We start from the raw sequence: 23,885 nt of genomic DNA, 5'->3' as shown, positions 1-23,885 counted from the left end.
TTTTGTGTATTGTGTTGTTGTTGTTTTTTGAAAAGGGCGTTGTCAGCTTCTTTCAGAACCCTGGTCAACTGCCAGAGATAAAATATAGTAATTAAGATTGAAATAAATTGTATCCTACCCTTATTCACATAAGCCGTTTTCAATTTCCAAAACTGCGTTGCTATAGATCACATCTCCTTTTCTGACACAGTACAGAGTACAAACTGTACTCAAACAGGCCAAAATATGACTCAAGGGGCCAATCTCAGATGACTCGAACTTTGAGTCCACAACTGGAGTTCATATTCCTTCCTGTCCTTGTCGATAGCAGTTTATGCAGGGAAAAGTTCAAAGCAGGCCTTAGCTGTCACTGGAGACCCCTGACAGTTTCATCAGGACGGCTGTGATGAGAGTTTGAGATGTCTGCTCAAAGAGTTGATGGACATTTTGCTCAGATAAATCATAAGAGTCATTGAACAGTCACAGGGCGAGCGGATATACAGTGTACCATCCTTGTTGCAGTCTGTGTGGCCACTTCCCCCCCGAAAGTGGCCTTGATGCAGCTTGCCGTTCACTCTGTACACCAAGTAGAGCAGGAGAACGCTGTCCATATTCGTGGCCCAACAGCCAGGTTAATCCAGCACGTTTGTTGAGTCAGCCAAGAGAAACACCTCCAGCCAAAGATTGAACCTGCCTGAAACACTTATACACTCGCAACAGACAGAGGGAGATGAGAATGTAGCAAGAGAGCACAATCTGCTTGTTGTAATTCATTTGTTTTTGAATTTATTTATCTTTATGTATTCTATAGTTTTATTTAAATCTGTTCACTACACTATAGCAAGTAGTATTACTATATTAACGCATGTCTACCATAGACATCTTCTTCATTATGTGTTACCTCAAATCATGCTTAAAATGTGACAACTCCCAGTCGGCGCCCTCATGGGAAGTTCTGTCAAGCCTTAGGACTTGCATACAAAATGGCCGCCTTCAAATTCTGAAATGGGACTCAGAGGTTAAATCACTTTCACCCCTACGAATGAGTCATCATAGATGCAGGGGAAAAATAAAAAATTAAAATTATTTTTCAATTAAAAGAAATAATAATTATTACTCAATATTCAACTATAAAAAGCAGACCTAATTAAAAAGTAATATAGATAGTGGCCTGTAGTTAAATTACAAGTTACTCCCCCCTCCCCCACAGGCCTGTCGTTAAACCAGCTTTACAAATAGTCTTTTATATTTCATAAAAAAGTCTGTTCCTCTCCATTTTCATCACTGAGGAGAAAAAACACAAAAACTGCCCTTCTACTTCAACACTCCCCCAGGACATTACGCAATACACCTTCTCCTAGCACACAAACAAGAAAAAATCAAATCCCCCCCATTAACACACAATTCACACATGCTCCACACATATCTACTATTTTTCAATATTCCTATCTGTCACACACACTTAGAGACAACGAATAAATTCTTGTCTTCAACAAACTGTCCCCTCCTTTTTATTGTTTATCAAACACCGGTCAACGTCAACATGGGGAAGTTGCTTCCAAGGACTGTGCTTAAGTCTCGGGAATGCCCCTCAAAATGTCTGACAGCAGATTGTGGGGAAAAAAAATCAGAGAGAAAACAAAGGTTAAGTAATGTTCTCGCGTACAAGCAAAATTATGAGGGAGAAACAATTAACTATAACAAAAAATATTAAAGCGGACCTAATTATAAAATAAAAATACGGATGTCACCTGCCTCTAGCATCTGTACCCTAACAGCTCTCTACACCACTTAAAGGCAATTAGCACAAATATCCATGCACACATCTGTCATCCAGTCTCTCTCAGTTCCAAATGCAGTTATTAAACAACTGTTTCTCAACTTCTCAACCTAATGAAGGCACATACAAGCACCAAAATCACACAATTTACCCTAGTCATTTTATAACAAAAAATGTTCCCTTCACTTCACACACCTTCCTCAAATGCTGCTCACACACGCACGCACACACATAACTTCACCCCGTAAAAGCACACATATCAGATAAGGCAGCTTCCTCTAAATATCTTCAATTTAATAGCTGTTTGACAATACATTAAAACGTTCATTAGTCATATCACGTTGTCTAACCAATTTATCCCATTCAGCCTTTACTAAAAGTCAACATTTCAGCATTAATCATCATTTAATACACTCATCTACTGTCACGTCTAGCTTTTCGCCCCACTCAAAGAAATGACAGATGTGTCTCGTACTTGTTTGTCCAGCGCATGACGCTTTTTTACACATGCAAGTTCAACGGCTTTCATCAGTGATATTAAGCAAATCGTAGATTGTAAGGGTGGGAAAAAACCTTTTTCACAGCAACTGTGCATCCATTTGTTTAATTCCTCCTTCAATTTACGTCTATTTTTCGGGGGCATCGCCTCGATAGCCACCTCGGAAGCGTTAGCAACCTGTGTTATCAACAACATGTTGCGACCGTCAAGCGGAAGTGCCTTCGGATCAAAGCATTCGGTATGACAGTCAAAAAGGGCTTCCATAACGTATATTAATTATTAACCTCCTTAGTTATTATCATATTGAAGTCGTATCAATAATTATAAATCCAGTGACGTCTCACTAGTAATACCTTAAAAGTAGTCGACAAAAGATAGCTTCCGCGACAAAACAATAAACATCCGGGATGGGTGTTGTCCTTCCAGCTGAACAAAATTATCCAAAAACAATAAATATCATGATCTCTCGATTTCTTAGCAATAGCATTTGTAAGTAACAAAAGCTATGCGTCAACCTGTACCTCGGAAAACAATAAATACTGCTTTAAGACGATCACAAAGCAGTCTCTCGGCTCCTTCGCAGCGAAAAGTTGTTTCCAACTCTACATGTACTTAACAATTGCCTCAGAAATGCAGGGACTTACAATCTCTAAGATTCCTTCAGAACGAGACTGCCGTGTGTTTTCTGTAATTTTAATAAAACGCCTGCTTCAGCCTGTTTGCCACAATCCGTCTTAATTGTGCACAATCCATCGTAACGTTACGTACCTCATCTGTGCATGCGTCAGCCTGTTGTCATGCAGCTGAACAAATATTCAAGGATCTCCCGGTTTCTTAACAGCGGCGCAAGTCCGCTGTGTCAACCTGTGTTCCAAATCTATAACAGCGGCGTACGTATGCTGTGTCAATTTATACCTTAATATCAAATTTATCCAAGAATCTCCCGACTTCTTAACAGCGGCGCTAATCCGCTGCGTCTGCCTGTTTTTCCCGTTCAGCGCAACAACCAACATGACGACATTTCCGTAAACAATGCTGTCGTCACCAAGTACATGTACAGTTCGAACACCGTAGTAAAATCCGAAATCAGGGACTTCGCGTCCAACACAATGACTTCAAATTTTACCAAAAACCTGTTCATCTGATCTCATCTCCAATGTAGTAATTTTGCAAGACGAATACCAGCTGCAGCGCCTCAAAGACAGACAGAATTCCTCAAACGTGGATAAATGTCCACTCACCGTAATTAATTAGGCGCCTGGAATTGTATCCGTCCGTGAACGCCACAGCCCGCAACGTCGCTCGTCGGGGTCACCATTTGAAGGAAATTACCATTAATTGTAATTGTTTGCGTGTTCAAATAATTGCAAGATGAGATTCTGGTGGAGAGTGTCCTTGCAAGGTTGGTTTATTACAGAGATCTCTGGTCACACAGTTAGACATCACCCAAGCAGTGTCATCCAATGTGTGTGTCTTCTTTTGCCCACACAGCCTCTTTATTCAAAACATGAGGAAACGCCTCTGTCATCCCGTGACGCACAGAATGAGTTTGCATTTTCCCAGTAAACTAGATCGTCCTTGAACTTTTGACAACCGGATTTCTAATGAACAGCAACTAGACTTCTTAGATAAACATAGAAACATTTTAACTTTCTCATTTCTGGGAAAACAGTAGAAAAGATAGCAAGAATGTCAAAAGCATTACTCACACAGGTTATATCAGGTCAACATAATTACACCTTCATCAACACATCTATAATGAAATATAAAACAGGTAAAATGTAAAATAAAACAATAAAAATGTTAATAATGTCAACACAAGCTAACATTTGATGCCCACAGTGACTGTGCTAAGCCCCACCAGCGGATACACTTTTACTGGAAGTTTAGAAGTTTTAATGTTAACCCTATTTTTATGTTGTTAGTTGTATTCTTGTTTCATTGAGTCTGTCCAAGCATTTGCTTTTTTCTGCTGGTTTGGATTCCTGACTTGTAGAAATAAGTGCTTGCGATACATCACAAAGGTTTGCAGTAAGGAGGCCGTAACTTCCAGGAGCTTTCCCCACTTTATCGAGCGAGAGGAGCAACAAAGGCTCGATCTATTACAGCGGTCACCCTCTGTCTGGTAAATATAAGATGTTGCCATCAGGGCATAGATACATTATGCCCAGGTGCAGGTCAAACCGATATAAAAAAAAACTGTTTCCATTATCCTTTTAAATAGTATAGAATAACACTGTAGACTGTGTCAGTATGTGTCTGGATTGTTGGTGTTTCTCATGTTGACTGGTGGCTGTAAAAGGAATTGCCCCTCAGGGATAATAAAGTTTACCTTGACCTGAGAGAACATCGCCATCAAAACTATCCCAAAAATGATCACTTTGACAGATTTATGTTTGACAGCTGCACCTCTCTGCTTGATCTCTTACAGGTTTGTGACAAGGTTTATTGACTTAGATGGCTTATTATGTATTTTGAACTTCCTGGAGTCAATGGACTATGAGACAACAGAATCTCCAATCCACACATCATTGATTGGATGCATCAAGGCTCTGATGAACAATTCACAGGGAAGAGCTCATGTCCTGGGACACAGCGAGAGTATCAACATTATTGCACAAAGCCTTGCCACAGAAAACATTAAAGCCAAGGTACATGAGTGCACAAGCATGACATTTTACTTTTCAATTTTTTTAGCTGCTTAATCTAAATCTTAACCAATCTAAAGTATTGAAAATGGCTTGCTATCTTTAATGATACAATATTTATAGTTGAACAAACATGCCGTTTTGGGGGTCTCCTGAAAAGTGCAGAATTTGAAGGTACAAGGTTTTGGCCCGGTGCCAGCAATATCCATTATGACTTAATGTTTAAGAAATTATTTGTAAATCCTACTTCTATTTTTTGTTTTTGTTTAAATAAGAACAATTTAAAGGTGTTTCTTAAAAAAATATTTCAGAATCAGGCCCAATGTTCTTTATGAGGTTTCCTCGCTTTCCTATAGGTTGCTGTCCTAGAGATTCTGGGTGCAGTTTGCCTGGTGCCAGGAGGCCATAAGAAAGTACTTGAGGCCATGCTACACTACCAGAACTTTGCCTCAGAGAGAACACGCTTCCAGGTCAGATTATTATTTATTTATACATTCATGTTTCCAAGAACAAGTTCAGTATCAATTTGATTTAGCAACATAAATGTTATTGACTCAACCCACAGATTTTGTACTTTAAACACATTGTAGCTCCAATCTTTTCATCCAATCTTGGATTAATAGATAATGGTCTATGCAGGAAATTCCTTTTACAGCATCTCTAATGGCAACTGATTCCCTCATGGGATGAATTAAAGTATCAACATGTGCCGCAAGTGGCACTGCTCACCGGTTCTCAGCTAGGCATTGAAACACAAACTAAAAACAGAGGCAAATACACCTCATTCAACTTACTCTAGACATTTTCCTCAAATTCAAATCTCGACTGTGGGGCATAACCACTGACAACATTGAATATCGCACCTTCAATTTCTAGCTTCAAAATCATCACCCAGCTCTCTAACTTGGCCTGTCATTGTGCCTACATTTAACATTCCAACTCTGTCCAATACTCTGAAGCTCCCTCTTCTCTTTCGTCTTCTAGCCAGTCTGTTTCCTGTTCCCCATTTTGACTAAATACTCAATCACCTCGCACCCTAGGCCAACAGTACAATTTGCAGTTATTGCTAACCCAAGCCTGAGTAGTCAATATTGTTTTTTTGCATATTTATTTTGGACAATGTTTTATTCTAAATACCCTTCCAGATGCAACCCTCACTATTTACCCAGGCTGAGACCGGCACTAAGAATAGATTGTCTCAATTAGAGGCAATTATTTCCCACATGAAATCCTCTGGCTGTACTTTAGACATCCTCCCCCCTCGCCGAATTAAAGAGACTAGCAGGTTTATAAGACCTAGTGCCTTGAAGGAGATATACCTGCAAATTTCAAACATGCTGTGGTGCAACCGCTCATTAAGAAGCCCAACCTAGAAATCTCTAACGTGTCAAATTTTAGGCCTAAATCCAAACTCCCGTTTCTTACTAAGGTTCTGGAAAAAATTGTGCTTACACAATTGTTATCATTTCTGAATGCCCATTGTATTTTGGAAGTGTTTCAGTCTGCTTACAATGCACTGCCTAGTACCGAGACTGCATTTTTTAATGACATTGTCTTGGCCACCGACTCTGGTGATTCCACTATCCTCGTATTACTAGATCTTACTGCAGCGTTCGGCACAGTGGAGCACTGGGTGGGTATTTAAGGTTCAGCTCTGGTTTTTTTAGGTCCTTCTTGTTAAGGAAGCAAGAGCACATCATCCCTGTACTGGCATCCCTCCAATGGCTTCCTGCACATTTTAGAATTGTTTTTAAAACCTTATTGTTTGCTTTTAAGTGCCTAAATAGACTTGCACCAACGTAGCTGTCTGATCTGTTGAAACCATATGTTCCTCCAAAATCTTTATGGTCCTCTGATGAGTTTCTCCCAGTGGTTCCTAAATCTAGGTTGAAGCTTAGGGGAGACCGGGCATTCCCAGTAGCAGTCCCAAAACTGTGCCTGTTAGGCAAGCCCACACAGTTTTGAAATCATGTCTTAAGACTCATTTTTACTCTTTGGCTTTTAAAACCCAGGAGTGACTTCCATTTTTTGTGTTTTAAATCCCTTTGTTTTGGTGTAATTACATTTTAATATACGTTTATTTTTATTTTTATGTAAAGCACTTTGGTGTCAACCTGTGTTGTCTTTTCAACGTGCTACAGTATATAAATAAAGTGGTGTGGTATGGTATGGTTTGTCGCAAAACATACAGGACAGGCCACTGAAATAATAATCTTATCACTATTTACTCTCTAAATTACATTTTCAGTGTCAAATCCGGCCCTGTTGAGTACAAAGATGGTATAATCGCAGGAAGCCACGATCGACTTATATGAATGGTACAAGGAACCTGTACCTTCTGCCATCTAGTGGATTTAGTTTATTCTGCCTAGCTAGCTCGATGATCACAGGTAAACTATTTGTAGTGCAGACATACTATTGCATTTTTGAACGATCAAGTGAAATTGGATAACACAGTGTGCCACAGAACAATAGTCTCTTTGAAAAAGTTCTAAAGACCGTCACAAAAGTTGCTGAGATTTTGTATGATTTGTTGTGGTCTTGCAGTCAAAATGCCAAAGTATGTTTTCTGTTTTGTGTGCAGACTCTAGTGGCAGACCTGGATAGAACCACAGGTCGCTACAGAGATGAAGTTAATCTAAAAACTGCCATTATGTCCTTCATTAATGCAATGCTGAGCCAAGGACCAGGCGAGGTAAAAAAATATATTTTAGCTGTTATTTGGAAAGAAAATCCACACACATTTTCACATGTTGTAATTCCAGTCTCCCATGGGTTTTACCAAAATCAGACAATTTGAGTTTGTAGTGCTCAAAGATGTTAACAGATCTTTTTTTCTTGAATTTCTTATTTTAGTATTAGTAGGGACCTGGTTTGAGTCCTACTGCATTAACAAAAGAAAAAAAGAAAAAAAAGGCAACTATTCATTGGAGAGATGTTACTATTGATACTACTATTTACTACTATGTCTTCATTCTGATTTCTGTTGAGATGCACTTGAGCAGGGCACCAAATGAATGTAGCAAGATTTGTACACCACAGCATCTCTCCTTGTATACACGTGTGGTCTTCTTCACTTTGTGGGTGTACCTTATTTTATGTATTGTGTGTGAATGTTTGTGTTTGTCTACAGAACAGTTTGGAGTTCCGTATCCATTTACGCTATGAGTTCCTGATGTTGGGCATTCAGACAGTCATTGATAAACTTCGCTCTCATGATAATGCAACATTGGACAGGTGCAAAATCATTGAAATTCATTAAAAAACGCAAACAAAGGGCGAATTGCTCACATATTGCATCTGTTGTCTTTCAGACATCTGGACTTTTTTGAAATGCTGAGGAATGAGGATGAGCTTCTGTTTTCCAAACGCTTCAACCTTGTAAGTCATTTCGATCAGCCTTCTCTGGACTTTATGACACACACAAAAGATTAGGGCCAGTCCACATCAATGCAGCTAAGTGGGAATAGTGTCACTCCTTCTCCATTCTTCGGTCCAAATATACAACACATTACAGAAATGTAACATCCAATTTTTACACGCTGCTTGAAATCACTTCACGAATCATCCACTGAACCACCACAGCTTGGGAATTCCAGACCGAAAGGTATTTGGTAGCAGAGGTGGCAAATCCAGGTCCAGAAAGTAAAAACCCTGCCACAGTTTGACTTTAGCCTCAGATGATAGTTAGCTAGCTCCCATGGTGCTATGGAGGGAGCTAGTAGCTAGCTAGCTACCACCAGGGCTAAAGACAAGCAGGGTTTTACTTTCTGGACCTGGATTTGCCACCTCTGCTTGGTAGAGTTTGACTATTTTTATTTTTTTTACCTCACGACTGCCACCTGTGGCCTAAAGCGTAACTGCAGCCTTGGTGTCAATCTCGTGCGTGTGTGAGGATGTGCGCAAACTCTTTTCTTCCAGTTTTCTTGGAGTCTGAGCTGGAGTTTGAGTTGTGCTCAAAGCCAGCCTCTTCTTCTTGTTTTTTTTTTTCAGTTTCTATCCCAATTTAACATTAAATGTCTGGCGTGTTTGGGGCGAACATTCCCCACTGATAGGAAGATACAAGCTGATAGGCGCAGTCACAGTTAAAAAGTCAGGACTCATTGTACTCATTTGAGCATTGGTGGAGCATGCATGATGTACAGAAATCTTTAACATTAACATTTTTAAGTACACAATGCACCTAAACTAAACTGTGTGATGTGGTTGGGTTTCATAGTCCAAAGTGTATGAAGAGAAACTAACATTGATTCTTGTCTCTGCGAAAACAAACAGTAATGTCAAGGGTGCTCAGAAGGAATATTTGCTGATGTCATCTTTGACCCCAACCATTTTGATTTAGATATGATTCAGATCTTAGTTAGGTACGATTTCTGACATGGAATCTGACTTTGAGGAACATCTAGTTCAAGACGAGTAAAGTGCTGACATTACATCACAGGGCAAATCAGAATGAAATTTAATTTGTGTTCAAAGGGGTGGCATAAACCTGTTGCCAATCCTGCTGGGGTAGGAGTATGAAATTGATATAAGTATAATTATAATAAAAAGTAGTATAAGGAAAAGAAAAGTGCTTCATTTAACATTTAGGAATAGTTACCTTTTAACCAACTGTGGTTTCTCTGTCTGAACACTGGGTGGCACCCACGTTATGACGCACATTATTTGAAGAAAATTAAATATGATGTGACGTCATGCCATAGGGCTCTGCTACACTGTAATACGTTAATAAATAATTACAAGTCTCATTACTGAGAATACTACAGAGACCAAACTTGAGTGTCCAGAGAGCAACACTGCCCATTGTAAAACTCTTTCCAGTGATTAAAGGTTTCAAACTGCTGAGCGGAGTGCAAGAAATCTAGTTAGGAATGCTCATTTAGCTAATGCTAGCTGCTAGCGGTGACATTCCAATAGACGGCAAAGTCAATGCATGTGCATTGATAGTAAGCTGTAGCTTACTTAATTCTGAAAAGATTTTCATGAGGTTGACTTTTTTGTCAATGCCAAAACTTGCACTATCAATACAGTACATGCATCCTTGATTTTTAGGGTTTTTGTGATGTCAATGAGCATAATTCGCACTTTGCCGGTATGTTGCAGTAAGCACACTGCAGGTCATATCTAGCCACTCGGTTCCCAGGGTGCATTGCATGGCGCAACACATTTGATTTATGAAATTATAAGGACATTAATCCTTGTCATATTTGTGTTTGTGTTAGCAGTACTTGAATGTTTGTCATATTTAACGGTCAGATTTATGTAGCTTTTTTTTTTCAATTTTTTTAAACAAAACATGACTTCACGATGTGTGTAAATAGTGACATCCCGGTCAATTCCCCGTTCCAATTTGCAATTAATTGAACAGTGCTGGTGAAAGGTAAATTATGTTTACAAATATGTATATATTGCATTACTGAGTGTCATTTTATTTAAAAGGAACATAATAATGCATTAGATGTATATGGCGCTTTTTTGGACACTAAAAGAGGTTGCATTATTCGTGTGCTCACACATTCACACTGTGGTGGCGGTAAGCTACTTAAGTAGCCACAGCTGCCCTGGGGTAGGCTGATGGAAACGTCGCTGCCAGTGTGCGCTTATGGCCCCTCCGACCACCACCAAAAATTCGAAAAAATGTGAAGTGGTGAAGTGCTTTGCCCAAGGACACATGACTTGGGGAGAGCAGGGATCGAACAGTCGACTTTCTGGTTACTGAACGACCGTCTTTACACCCTGAGCCACGGCCGCCTCTACAAAACATGACATCATTCTTAATTGTTTGTAGTTGCTGCAAATGGTTCAGTACATAATAGCCACTTATGGTGAAAAGAACAACTGGCCACTTAGAATGATCGAATGGCCATTACAGGGTTTGATTCGTGATCATCAATCACATACTTTTTCATGAAAATCGACCGATCACTAGCCGATTGATCGGAGCACCACTAATGCCCCTAGTACAGATTTGAACTTTGACCTCAGGTACATCTTGCATGCTTCTGTCAAAAATATGTTCATATAATGAGTACATTAAATCCCAATATATATATATATATATATATTTCAATTGCACAAGGGAGACGTGCAGAGTTGTGGCAACTACAGAGGAATAAAACTGATGAGCCACACAATGAAGCTATGGGAAAGGGTAATTGAAGCTAGACTGAGGGCAGAGGTGAACATTTGTGAGCAGCAGTATGGTTTCATGCCCCCCCCCCCCCCAAAAAAAAAAAGAGTACCACAGATGCAGTATTTGCTTTGAGGATGTTGATAGAGAAATACAGAGATGATCAGAAGGAGCTGCATTGTGTCTTTGTAGATCTGGAGAAAGCTTATGACAGGGTGCCCAGAGAGGAACTGTGGTTTTGTATGAGGAAGTCTGGAGTGCAGAGAAGTATGTTCAAGTGGTGCAGGACATGTATGAGGACTGTAAGACAGTGGTGAGGTGTGCTGTAGATGTGACGGAGGAGTTCAAAGTGGAAGTGGAACTACATCAGGGATCAGCTCTGAGCCCCTTCTTGTTCACTATGGTAAAGGACAGGATGACAGACGAGGTTAGACGGGAATCTCCATGGAATATGATGTTTGCTGATGACATTGTGATCTGTAGTGAGAGCAGGGAACATATGGAGGAGAAGCTAGAGGCGTGGAGGTTTGCCCTGGAAAGGAGGGGAATGAAGGTTAGCTGTAGCGAGACGGAGTATCTGTGTGTGAATAGGAGGGACCCAAGTGGAAGAGTGAGGTTACAGGGAGAAGAGACCAAGAAGGTCGAAGAGTTTAAGTATTTAGGGTCAACAGTCCGGAGCAATGGAGAGTGTGAAAAATAAGTGAAGAAGCGTGTGCAGGCAAGTTGGAACGGGTGGAGAAAAGTGTCAGGTGTGAAGTGTGATAGAAGAATTTCAGCTAAAATGAAAGGAAAGGTTTATAAAACTGGTGAGACCAGCGATGTTGTTTGGTCTGAAGACAGTGCCACTGAGGAAAAGACAGGAGGCAGAGCTGGAGGTGGCAGAGATGAAAATGCTGAGGTTCTCTTTGGGAGTGACAAGGATGGATATAATCAGGAATTGGCACATCAGAGGGACAGCACGTTAGAGGCTTTGGAGATAAAGTCAGAGAGGCCAGACTGAGATGGTTTTGACATGACCAGAGGAGAGATAGTGAGTATTTTTAGCAGAAGGATGCTGAGTTTCCAAATGCCACGCAGGAGGTGTAGAGGAAGACCAAAGAGGAGGTTTATGGATGTTGTTAAAGAGGACATGAAGGTAGTTGGTGTGAGAGCAGAGGATGCAGAGAACAGGGTTAGATGGAAGCAACTGATTTGCTTTGGTGACCCCTGAAGGGAAAAGCCGAAACGAGAAGAAGAAAATATTATTCAATTGCACAACATAGCTAGTCCTTGGCAAATAATATGCAACCAATGATGATGCATCTAATGCTAAATATTATTCTGTCACTGATTTCAGGTTCATATTGAAACTAAAAGTGCAAGCCAGATGTTTGAGTTGATCAGGAAGCATCTATCCCACACAGAAGCCTACCCTCATCTGCTGTCTGCTCTGCAGCATTGTCTCATGATGCCATGTAAGGCTCTCTGTCATCATAGATTCAGTTTCTGCATTTTCATGCTAATAACAGTAGTTCCTCACTTACTGCTGTCTGTTCACAGTTAAGCAAAATAATACCATGATTCAATATTGGGTGTTGTTGGATCGGATAGTTCAGCAGCTGGTTCTGCAGACAGAAAAAGGAGAAAACCCAGATGTTGCTCCCCTGGAAGACTTCAACGTCAAAAACATTGTTCGAATGTAAGTTGTTGTTTTGATGTTATAATTCTGGTTGGACTCTTCTTCTACCCTACTGAGTTGAATCAAATGTAAAAATAAATGCAAGCACAGTCCAATTTTTTTAAAAGCACAAATCACAGATGCTCAACAGGGTTGAGGTCGGGGCTTTGTGTAGGCCATTACAAAAGTTTAGCCTGCGTTATTCATTCCAAAACCAGTTATGTTATGTAATGTTGTGTTTGGAATCATTGACCTGTTGAAACATACTAAGTAGTCCGCTATCAGATGTCTAGCTTCTGATTTGACGTGAATTTGAATAATTTTGAGGGAGTCCTTCTTCATCTAGGTTAGGATGTTCAAAAACAACCCACCATTCCACTCTGGAAACAGAACATTCAAATATTCATGAATACAGTCAGGTGATTCATTAACCAAGTTAGTTTGTGATCTATTCTGGAGATAACTGTATAATCTTTGTGTACATTACATAAAAATCGTGTTCAACAATGCCTTAAACCTTATCTGCTTATGTTTTCCCCAAAAGGCTAGTGAAGGAAAATGAAGTCAACCATTGGAAAGATCAAGCAGATTCAATGAGAAAAGGTGAGAAACCAAACGCTCATTTTATATGAACCCGTTATTGGGCTGAACGAAAAGAATGATCTGTTATTGTCAATACATCAGCATCAAATAATCATGACGGTATTTGACAAGTGCAGTTGTGATTTTGGCTTTTTAATATTATGTAAATCTCTTACTTTTTGGTTATAATGTACAGTATTATGTATCATGAGTGCCAGCTATTGGTACTTGCTGGTCTCATGATTGTATTGTACACTGTAAAAAAAAATAATAATAAAAAAAAATCTAGGGATGCACGATAATGCTATTTTCAACAGATACCGATAAACCAATCATTTAGAAAGTGACGATATTGATAACCGAAAAGTAAGCCAATAATTGTTTGCAAAATTAACTTGAATACAAATATACTTTCAAGTCCTATTACCACTGCTCCACGCTGCTACTGTTGATTATAATTTTAGATCTCATGAAATGTATACTTGGTAGTGCTGATGCCTCAGCAGAGGCAGCATCCGTAAGTCCAATTGTTTTGCTTTGCATGTTATTCACCCTCTCAAACTTTCACCTTTACTTATATCTCAATTAGATCCATCCATCTATCCATTTTCTTAACTGCTTGTCCTCACAAGGGTTCTCAATTAGATACAAAATAAATGTTAATATGAATGCTACCATCTAGAACATTACAGAAATTGTAGTTATTTTCACTTGAAAAAAAAAGTCAATTTACAAAGAAATAAAGGTAAAAATGTTTACAGTTAATTTCTCAGTAAATATAAATGGGTTTTTTTCTTATTTTTTTTCAGGGTTTTAAAGTTGAATTTTACATTGTATTCCATTAAGTAACAGACAAATATTTGTGAAATTTTATTTATTTATTTAAACAATCAATGTATGTATTTCTAATGGAGTTTTTTGTAAAAAAAAAGAAAAGAAAAAGAAAGTTTATTTTGTAAATTAAATGATATTTTAAAAATACTGTTTTTTATACAGTGTAACAAAGACTGTAAAGTCACACTTCCCCTAAAGAAAATACTATACTGTATTTAGTTAGTTACTGGAATATTTAATGTATAATACACTTTCTATACGTTCATCTCTTTTTAAGTTGCATTTACTATGTGAGTCCCACTTCTTGTGCTATGCACTGAAAGTAGAATGTAAAGCATGTATATAAAGGACAAGTATGTCAAGGTACAGTTACTCTCGCCGCTTATGCATCGCTTATCACACTATTTTATCAGCAACAGGTTTAATCTATTGAAATATTGAAGGACAACCTTTCTTTTTCTAGATCATCAGGAACTAAAACAACGTTTTGAAAAGAAAGAAAGGGAGTGTGAGGCCAAAAATAAGGAGAAAGAAGACATGATGGGAATGCTAAACAAGTTAAAAGACAAACTGGAGCGAGAGTGCAACGACCACAAACAAGCGGAACAACAACTCCTGGAATTGTCTGCTCGGCTGCAGCAACTCAGCTCTGTATGTTCACAACACAACAATCAAATATTTATCCAGGAGTTGAAACCAATGGCTCTGCATTTCACACTCAGAAGTAATACTGCATACAGATTACATTTAAAGTTACCATAAGATTATTAAAAATGTGGTTTTGCATTTTAAAATGCATGTGAGATACAAAAATATCCAGTATGTGCAGTATATTTAATTGTTCAGATGTCTAAATTAAGTATAAACAGAGCCACAATCACCAAAATAATAATAATTATAATATAACATATATACCAATATATATATATAACAATCATTGCTTTTTTAAACATCCAAAATTCCTGCTCTAATTAGACATCCAGTGTTCCAGGTGGACCTCCTCTAACACCAGGAAGTTTGGTTCCTCTTGTTCCTATTCCATCTCCTGCTCTTCCTCCACCTCCCCCCCCACCGGGGGGGCCACCACCTTTCGGCATTTCTCCTTTTGCCCCACCACCTCCACCGCCTCCTCCAGGAGCCCCTCTCGCAAGTGTAAGGCAGAAAAATATTCCCCAGCCAACAAACCCAATGAAGTCATTCAACTGGAGCAAACTACCTGAGGTACAAGTATTGCTGCCAGACATACCACAATTATTTTTCTTTCTTTCTTTCCACCCATCTCTATCTATCTATCCATCCTTCCATCCAGCCATCCATCTGAGAGATTATGTTACTCTAAATAAATCAAATAGAATAGCTTATTTCAATGTCATCATTAATAGTATTTGGGGGGTCTACAATGAATGAACCAATGCTTTCTTTTTTAATAATTCAATTTAATCTATAATTTTCAGTCTAAGAAAGGTAAAACAGACATTTGTGGCTGTGCACACTCCCTTCTCACGTACACAGTGTGCACAAGACGTCATATTTGCAGACAGAGGGTGGGAAATTCGAACCCAAATCCAGTCTGAAAACTACTGACTCCAGGCTCGCAGGAGTACCCATTGTGAACAGCTAAGGTGTTAATTGACTAATAAGAAGATGTTTGAGTCATAAATGGTCAAATAAAAAGGCTAATGTAAAGATATTTTGGGGCAAATTCCTCCACAGAGCAGCTTTAGGTTTACATCTGTTTGTTAAATGACGATTGAACAAACAGATGTTTCAACAGCAATAATTGTGTCTTGGTTTTATTAGTTGCAAGTAGAGTGTGACTTACCCCATATTAAGAGACAACTTATCCAATGGAGGGGAAACATGTCACATGTTCACACTCGATTTGATTGCTTATAGCTGCACTGACACAATATGAAAATTACTTGAATACAAAATATATACTCGAGACTTTGCTATGTCATCTGGTAAACATTGTGTGATGTATTGATTCCAAGAAACAAATACGAGTGTAAAAAGTTTGACGTCAAGCCCCAGTCTCCCCTGTACATAATGAATTCAATGACGCCCATTCACTGTTGCTGCGTATAATTACAGAACACCAAATGATTGGATGAACAATAAAAATATAACTATTGTTTTTCCCTCCACAGAACAAAATAAAAGGCACCATCTGGACCGAAATTGACGATCTCAAGGCATTCAAAGTTTTGGATCTGGACAAATTCCAGCAGATGTTCTCAGCTTACCAAAGGCCACAAGTAATTTGAATCTTAAGTATTTTGCATATCACTTTGTACTTGTACTTACATGCAAAAAGATGGTAACATTTAACAATTCCCCTGTTTAACAGAAAGAAACTGATGATGATAATGCCATTGTAAGGAGAGTCAAAGAGCTTTCTGTGATCGATGGTCGCAGAGCGCAGAACTGCAACATTCTGCTCTCACGGTCAGTGTGTGTAAGGAATCAATAAGCCAACTAAACTTGATGTTGGTTGTAAATTTAATTGAGAAGATTATATAGCGCTGAACATTTGGTGAGTGTAATCTTGAAACTGCTAGTACACATGAAAAAAAAAAGTTATTTAGGCATAGGCATCTATGCATATACTCCACTTTGAGTACTTTTCTGGTTGGGAGTGTGTCTGCCATATGTAGCTGGGCCCCACCAAAACTAATGCACATCAACTTCACTGTACAACCTACAAATTGCACATAATAATAGCTTCATGCCTGCTGATTTAAAACAAACTACTTAAAAATATATATATTTTAATAAATTAACCTTAAGGAGCAAATCAATATTAAAATGGGATCTTTAAAAGGTGCTAAACTTTAGTTAACATGACTCTCTCTGCCCTTGACTCTGAGTCTGACCTTTCATCTTCATGCGTCTTTGATTTAATCTAGGAGAGCAGAGAGAGCCCTTGACTACTTGCTGTGGCTCCTTTTCTTTTCCCCTTTTCAGCCTCTCCTTTCTCGGCATTATGATACAATTACTAAATAAATAGACCAATTGTAACCAAACAGACCAATGGCATGAGACTGAATACGACTGACTGTTGTCATTACAAGAAGGCAAAAGGGTATTTTTCACAGGCAATTGACAATTCCAAACATCCGGGCAGTTCTGATATTTCCACAATGCAACTCAATGCAAATGCTTCAATCACCAATGACGTATTGGATTGTTTTTACCTGTGACTACCAGCATAATCCAAACCAGACACAAATCACAGTTCATCAACCTTCCTTTGTGTGAACACACTGTAAGAGCTACAATACAAATAAGCAAAAATTGCCATTAATAACTCAAACGGTATGTTTGTGTATCCTTTTACCGTATTTGAGCCATATACTAGGGTGAACAAATTCCCACTTCCAAAAAAAGAGGACCATTGCCCGGCCTTGAAATTGTGGTACCAGTCGCAGTTACACAGTGTACTTCACCTCCTATTAGCCACGCAATCCCAACCGGACATTTTCATGAATTTATAAAAAAAAAAACGGACACCCCAACAGGACGTAAGAAAATGGTCTGTCTTCCCAAAAGAGGACACATTTGGTCATCCTACTATATACTATAAATGGATTGCCTTAAATTATTATCTTTTATAGCCTTGACAATCTCTTGAGTACAATTTATATTGTAAATAAACATTTTAACCTTGCCTGTTGCCTTTATAAATACCTTAAAACAAAAATAAACCATACAGAAATAGAGATTCTACCAAGGAGCGTTAGCACACTCCAGTGGGCAAAAACGGTAACGTTTTACTATGCAGTAAATTACAGAATGAACATCAAATATTGCAACATTTGTTAAACAATGAAACATTGTTCCAATACAAACCTCGTTCCCTTCTCAGCCAGGTGCTAAAGAATCGTTCACTGAATTAATTGTTAACATCAGTTTTCTCTGATTTCCTGTGGCGAGCAAACGTCTTATTTGCACTTGGAAGACGGCGCTACTAATGGCATGGCAGTACGTCGGTTACTTACGTCAGTTCCTTACAGGTTTATGAGACCTTTTCCTGTATCCTTCAAAATAAAAGTATCAACTAAATTATAATAGCACAATAAAACAACGCAATTATGCAATAAAAAAAAATGCAAAAACTAAAATAATAGCAGAGTCATTTACATATTTTATGAACCTGAGGGGGGGGGAAATATTTGTTATCTTTTTTTTTTGCCCTGCAATTTGGTACCCCCTCCACTAGATGGCACCCTGGGCCACCTAGTTTGCCCATGCCCTGCTCCCTCCTCCAAGACAGCTGACTCATCTAATCAGCTCATCAGCAAGCTCTGTAGAAGCCTGATAACAATCCTGTTCATAAAATCAGCTGTGTTGGCGGAGGAAGACATGGAAGACAGGCAGGACAGTGGCTCTCGAGGACCAGGGTTCCCTATTGCTGGTTTAGACATTAATGGCTGTGTGTTGAGTTATTTTAAGGACACAACACTGTTGTGCTAACTGTACACATTACATTGCACTGCAGTAAAGTGTTATTTCTGCAGAGTTGTCCAATGGAAAGATCAGACATAATAAAATATTTGACAAAATGTGACAATTGCACTAACTGGGAGATACTGTAAATTATTTGTCCATAATCCTGTTGGGAAAAATCCTAAACGTCATTTGGTCATAATTGCTGTCCAACAAAGAGCAATCACTTAACAGTTTGTTGTAATAGTTTTGTTTTTTGTCACAGGTTGAAATTGACAAATGGTGAAATTCGCTCAGCAATCCTATCCATGGATGAACAGGAAGATTTGCCAAAAGACATGCTTGATCAGGTAATGTATCTCTGACTGCTGGATGTGTAAGAGGCAACCTATATAATAACCTAGTGCTATATGCATATTTGTAGCATTTGGAAAAGGAAAACAAACAAATGTTGCTTAAGAACATTCCACTTTTCTATTTAGATCTATTATAGACCAGACTCAGACTCATTAAGAAGTCATTTGGATGCTACATTGGTTTAAATGTTCTTCTGTCATGACTCATTGCCATTGAAATCAAGGATCACCTACTTGCTAGACAGCTCTCATTTTGTGTGTGTGTGTGTGTGTGTGTGTGTGTGTGTGTGTGTGCGTGTGTGTGCGTGTGTGTGTGTGTGTGTGTGTGTGTGTGTGTGTGTGTGTGTGTGTGTGTATCCATTTTCTTAACCGCTTGTCCTCACAAGGATCGCGGGGGACGCTGGAGCCTATCCCAGCTGGCTTCGGGCAGTAGGCGGGGTTACACCCTGCTGCTCAAAAGTTTGTGAAACCTGCAGGCATGGTCAGATTTTTTGTAGAAAATAATAAAATAACCTTATTAAATGTTTATTCATACCCAAATCTACAATGCTGACATTGAAAATAATGGACTTGAACAAAAATAATGATAATATTGCCATTTATTCTTGAACAAAATTTACTGATTTAAGAAAAACTCAGATTTCATGGGTGCAAAAGTATGTGAACCTCTCACTTAATCGGACATTGCGCCTCCTTTTGCAATGAGAACTTCATCCAAACACTTTCTTTAGTGGTTTATAAGTCTTTCACATCTACTTTGGGGGAATTTTTGCCACTCTTCCTTGCAAAATGCAGCCAGTTGAGAGAGGTTGGATGGTCGTCTAGCATAAACTGCCCGCTTCAGCTCCTGCCTCAGTATTTTGAAAGTATTTAAATCAGGATTTTGACTGGGCACATCCAGAACATAAATTTTGTTGTTCTTCAGCCATTCCTTGGTTTTATTGCTGGAATGTTTTGGATTATTGTCATGTTGCATGATCCATCGTCTACCAGGCTGTACCTTCACAAAGAACGGCTTCAGGTTATGTTCCAGAATTTCAAAATATTCCTATGAATTCATGATTCCCTAGATTATGTGGAGTTGTCCAGGTCCTGAGGATGAAAAGCCAGCCTAGAATTTAACGTTCTCACCCCATGCTTTGCTCTAGGGTGAAGGTTCTTTTGCTGGTATGCATTGTTGACTTTTCACCAAACATGACTCTTTTAGTTGTGACCAAACAGTTTAATTTTGGACTCATCTGTCCACAGAAGGGACTTCCAAAAAGCTTCAGGTTTGTCCAGGTACTCTCTGGCAAAATTGAGATGGGCAGCTTTGATCTTTTTTGTGAGCAGAGGCTTCTACCTAGCAAGTCTTTCATGAAAGCCTTGTCGATTGACTTTTCTTCTGATTGTTGAAGCATGCACATGTGTCCCAGATGCAGCAAAAGAGGTCGGCAAATCCCTTGATGTGATGTTTGAGTTGGCTTTTTACCTGAATTATCATTTTTCTTGTGGTCCTCGTTGATATTTTAGAAGATCGTCCACTTCTAGGCAGGATTGTACTCATTTTCAGTGTTCTCTAGTCGCAGATGATCTGCTTTACAGTGGAATGATGAAGCTCAATTTTAGATTACTTTATAGCTTTCCCCAGACAGATGTGCTGTCACTACCCACTTCCTGAGGTCCCCTGAGATTTCTCTTGCTCTCAGCATGACTGACCTATATGGGTTGACCTGGATAAGACTAAAGTAATGTGGTTTTGTCTCTGCTTCAGTCAGTGATGCACAATTTTTTTTTGCTAAACCTCTTATTTCATTGGTCCATTTCAGTGGTTAGTTTAACTACCAATTTGTCCTACCTGATCCTACTTGACTGCTTGCTTTAAGCAATGCAGCTCAGGGTTCATTTACTTTTGCACCTACATGAATTGACCAAAAACTCTTTTTAATTATGGGACTGCTTTGCGAAGCAAGCAGGCACATATTGTTATTCTACCTAGGACAGTGGTTTATTTTTGTTGTTATGGGACTGCTTTGCGAAGCAAGCAGGCACATATTGTTATTCTACCTAGGACAGTGGTTTATTTTTCTTGTCGTTATTATTATGGGACTGCTTTGCGAAGCAAGCAGGCACATATTGTTATTCTACCTAGGACAGTGGTTTATTTTTGTTGTTAATATTATTATGGGACTGCTTTGCGAAGCAAGCAGGCACATATTGTTATTCTACCTAGGACAGTGGTTTATTTTTCTTGTTGTTATTATGGGACTGCTTTGCGAAGCAAGCAGGCACATATTGTTATTCTACCTAGGACAGTGGTTTATTTTTCTTGTTGTTATTATGGGACTGCTTTGCGAAGCAAGCAGGCACATATTGTTATTCTACCTAGGACAGTGGTTTATTTTTCTTGTTATGGGACTGCTTTGCGAAGCAAGCAGGCACATATTGTTATTCTACCTAGGACAGTGGTTTATTTTTCTTGTTGTTATTATGGGACTGCTTTGCGAAGCAAGCAGGCACATATTGTTATTCTACCTAGGACAGTGGTTTATTTTTCTTGTTGTTATTATTATATATTATTCCACGATTTTTCCGCTAAAATGCGGCCCGTACCGTACATCGCACCGGCACAAATGAGGTATCAAACGATGCGGCTCGATCTGACTCGCTGCGCTATTATTTTTCTAAGAATTCCCAGTTACCTTGGCGACGCTATTCCCAAAAAACTCCCAAATTAACTCCCCATTGGGAATGAATGGGAAAAAATCACACTTCAAGCACCTTTTTCCAAGACACGCTGCGCGCGCATACGTTATCCGACCGATACGAATTTTAGCTCATTTTGTAGGAATTTGTCCCATCTTTAGCTCAGTGTCGAAATCTTTTTTAAGGAATGAAAGCCCCCCCCCCCTGTTCGGGTTCAAAGACAGTGGCTGAATTAGCTTTCTCACACACTCTGTTGGCTAATTAGCCATCCAGTGCCGGGAACCAAATAATGTATTAGAAAAAATTTCACTTCAACTCGTCACCACTGCCACAATCTTTTGTCACTAGACGTCAAATTCTCACATTTTGTAGTCACGAGTGTCTTCTTTCAGACAAACTAACTTTTATTTGGTTAAGGTGTCATTTAGTACCTTTATTTTCCCTTTAAGCGAGTAGAAGTTGGACTCTCTCGCCTATCTCTCCCATGTTAATTTGGGCGACTTCTTCCTCTTCATTTCGAATAAATCATAAGTTTTCAACCTGCTCTCATTTGGTCATTTTTCATCCGATTAAAAAAATGAGAACATGCTCGTGTTCCCCAAACCCTTGCCGTTCTAACGAGCCCTTTCTTGAATCTGTATCTTCAACCGTTAAGTCGCGAGAGGCTTTTGTTGAAGGGGTGCTTCTCTCATTCTATCTCAATGCAATGTGGGTGCGTGACGTCACTTCAACTCGTCACCATGGCAACGATCTTTTGTCACTAGACGTCAAATTCTCACATTTTGTAGTCACGAGTGTCTTCTTTCAGACAAACTAACTTTTATTTGACTAAGGTGTCATTTAGTACCTTTATTTTCACCTTAAGCAAGAGAAGTCGGACTAATTCGCCTGTCTTGTACATGTTAATTTCAGGCGCCTTCCTCTCTCCATTTCTGATAAATCATAAGTTTTCAACCTGCTCTCATTTGGTCATTTTTTATCCGATTAAGAAAATGAGAACATGCTCGTGTTCCCCAAACCCTTGCCGTTCTAACGAGCCATTTCTTGAATCTGTATCTTCAACCGTTAAGTCGTGAGAGGCTTTTGTACAAGGGGTGCTTCTCTCATGCGATCTCAATGGAATGTGGGGCGCGTGACGTCTCCAAGTCAAAAATGTATGTGCTCTTAAAGTGACAGTGACATATTTTTAGATTATGGTTAACTTCCACATTTCTTGACCGATTCCAGTCATTTAAATTTTAAAATGTTCAGCTCATTTACATTTTTTAAAATACTTTTTCAGGGACAGTGAGATACTTTTAGTTGATGTTGATTATGGTTAACTTCCACATTTCTTGAGCGATTCCAGTGGTTTAAATTTTAAACTGTTCAGCTCATTACCAAAGAGTCAGCAGTCCCATTCAAAATTTCCGCGGGAATTTTTCTAGTTATTATATATTATTCCACGATTTTTCCGCTAAAATGCGGCCCGTACCGTACATCGCACCGGCACAAATGAGGTATCAAACGATGCGGCTCGATCTGACTCGCTGCGCTATTATTTTTCTAAGAATTCCCAGTTACCTTGGCGACGCTATTCCCAAAAAACTCCCAAATTAACTCCCCATTGGGAATGAATGGGAAAAAAATCACACTTCAAGCACCTTTTTCCAAGACACGCTGCGCGCGCATACGTTATCCGACCGATACGAATTTTAGCTCATTTTGTAGGAATTTGTCCCATCTTTAGCTCAGTGTCGAAATCTTTTTTAAGGAATGAAAGCCCCCCCCCCCTGTTCGGGTTCAAAGACAGTAGCTGAATTAGCTTTCTCACACACTCTGTTGGCTAATTAGCCATCCAGTGCCGGGAACCAAATAATGTATTAGAAAAAATTTCACTTCAACTCGTCACCACTGCCACAATCTTTTGTCACTAGACGTCAAATTCTCACATTTTGTAGTCACGAGTGTCTTCTTTCAGACAAACTAACTTTTATTTGGCTAAGGTGTCATTTAGTACCTTTATTTTCCCTTTAAGCGAAGAGAAATTGGACTCTCTCGCCAATCTCTTCCATGTTAATTTGGGTGTTTTTTTCCTCTTCATTTCGGATAAATCATACATTTTCAACCTGCTCTCATTTGGTCATTTTTCATCCGATTAAAAAAATTACAACATGCTCGTGTTCCCCAAACCCTTGCCGTTCTAACAAGCCATTTCTTGAATCTGTATCTTGAAGAGTTAAGTCGTGAGAGGCTTTTGTTCCAGGGGTGCGTCTGTCATACAATCTCAATGGAATGCAACCAATC

General features: G+C 39.1%; 1 protein-coding gene across 3 annotated transcripts in view; it reads left to right on the top strand.

The window, feature by feature from the left end:
- Positions 1 to 23,885, top strand: part of LOC144044373 (disheveled-associated activator of morphogenesis 1-like) — a 143,239-nt gene that overhangs the window by 27,737 nt on the left and 91,617 nt on the right. For all 3 annotated transcript variants that reach the window (XR_013291274.1, XM_077558900.1, XM_077558778.1), the window contains exons 6-18: positions 4,690 to 4,909; positions 5,263 to 5,376; positions 7,491 to 7,601; positions 8,040 to 8,143; positions 8,221 to 8,287; positions 12,373 to 12,490; positions 12,576 to 12,714; positions 13,238 to 13,296; positions 14,573 to 14,760; positions 15,085 to 15,330; positions 16,260 to 16,367; positions 16,460 to 16,557; positions 18,824 to 18,908. Coding sequence is in view for 2 of the 3 variants with exons in the window: in XM_077558900.1 (XP_077415026.1) it covers positions 4,690 to 4,909; positions 5,263 to 5,376; positions 7,491 to 7,601; positions 8,040 to 8,143; positions 8,221 to 8,287; positions 12,373 to 12,490; positions 12,576 to 12,714; positions 13,238 to 13,296; positions 14,573 to 14,760; positions 15,085 to 15,330; positions 16,260 to 16,367; positions 16,460 to 16,557; positions 18,824 to 18,908 (1,657 nt within the window). In the remaining variant the exon portion in view is untranslated. The remainder of the gene's footprint in view (positions 1 to 4,689; positions 4,910 to 5,262; positions 5,377 to 7,490; positions 7,602 to 8,039; positions 8,144 to 8,220; positions 8,288 to 12,372; positions 12,491 to 12,575; positions 12,715 to 13,237; positions 13,297 to 14,572; positions 14,761 to 15,084; positions 15,331 to 16,259; positions 16,368 to 16,459; positions 16,558 to 18,823; positions 18,909 to 23,885) is intronic.

This window comes from Vanacampus margaritifer, chromosome 1 (assembly GCF_051991255.1).
Source record: "Vanacampus margaritifer isolate UIUO_Vmar chromosome 1, RoL_Vmar_1.0, whole genome shotgun sequence".
Classification (NCBI taxonomy): domain Eukaryota; kingdom Metazoa; phylum Chordata; class Actinopteri; order Syngnathiformes; family Syngnathidae; genus Vanacampus; species Vanacampus margaritifer.
The sequence above is the reverse complement of the archived record's forward strand: the minus strand, read 5'-3'. Positions and strand labels throughout refer to the sequence as shown.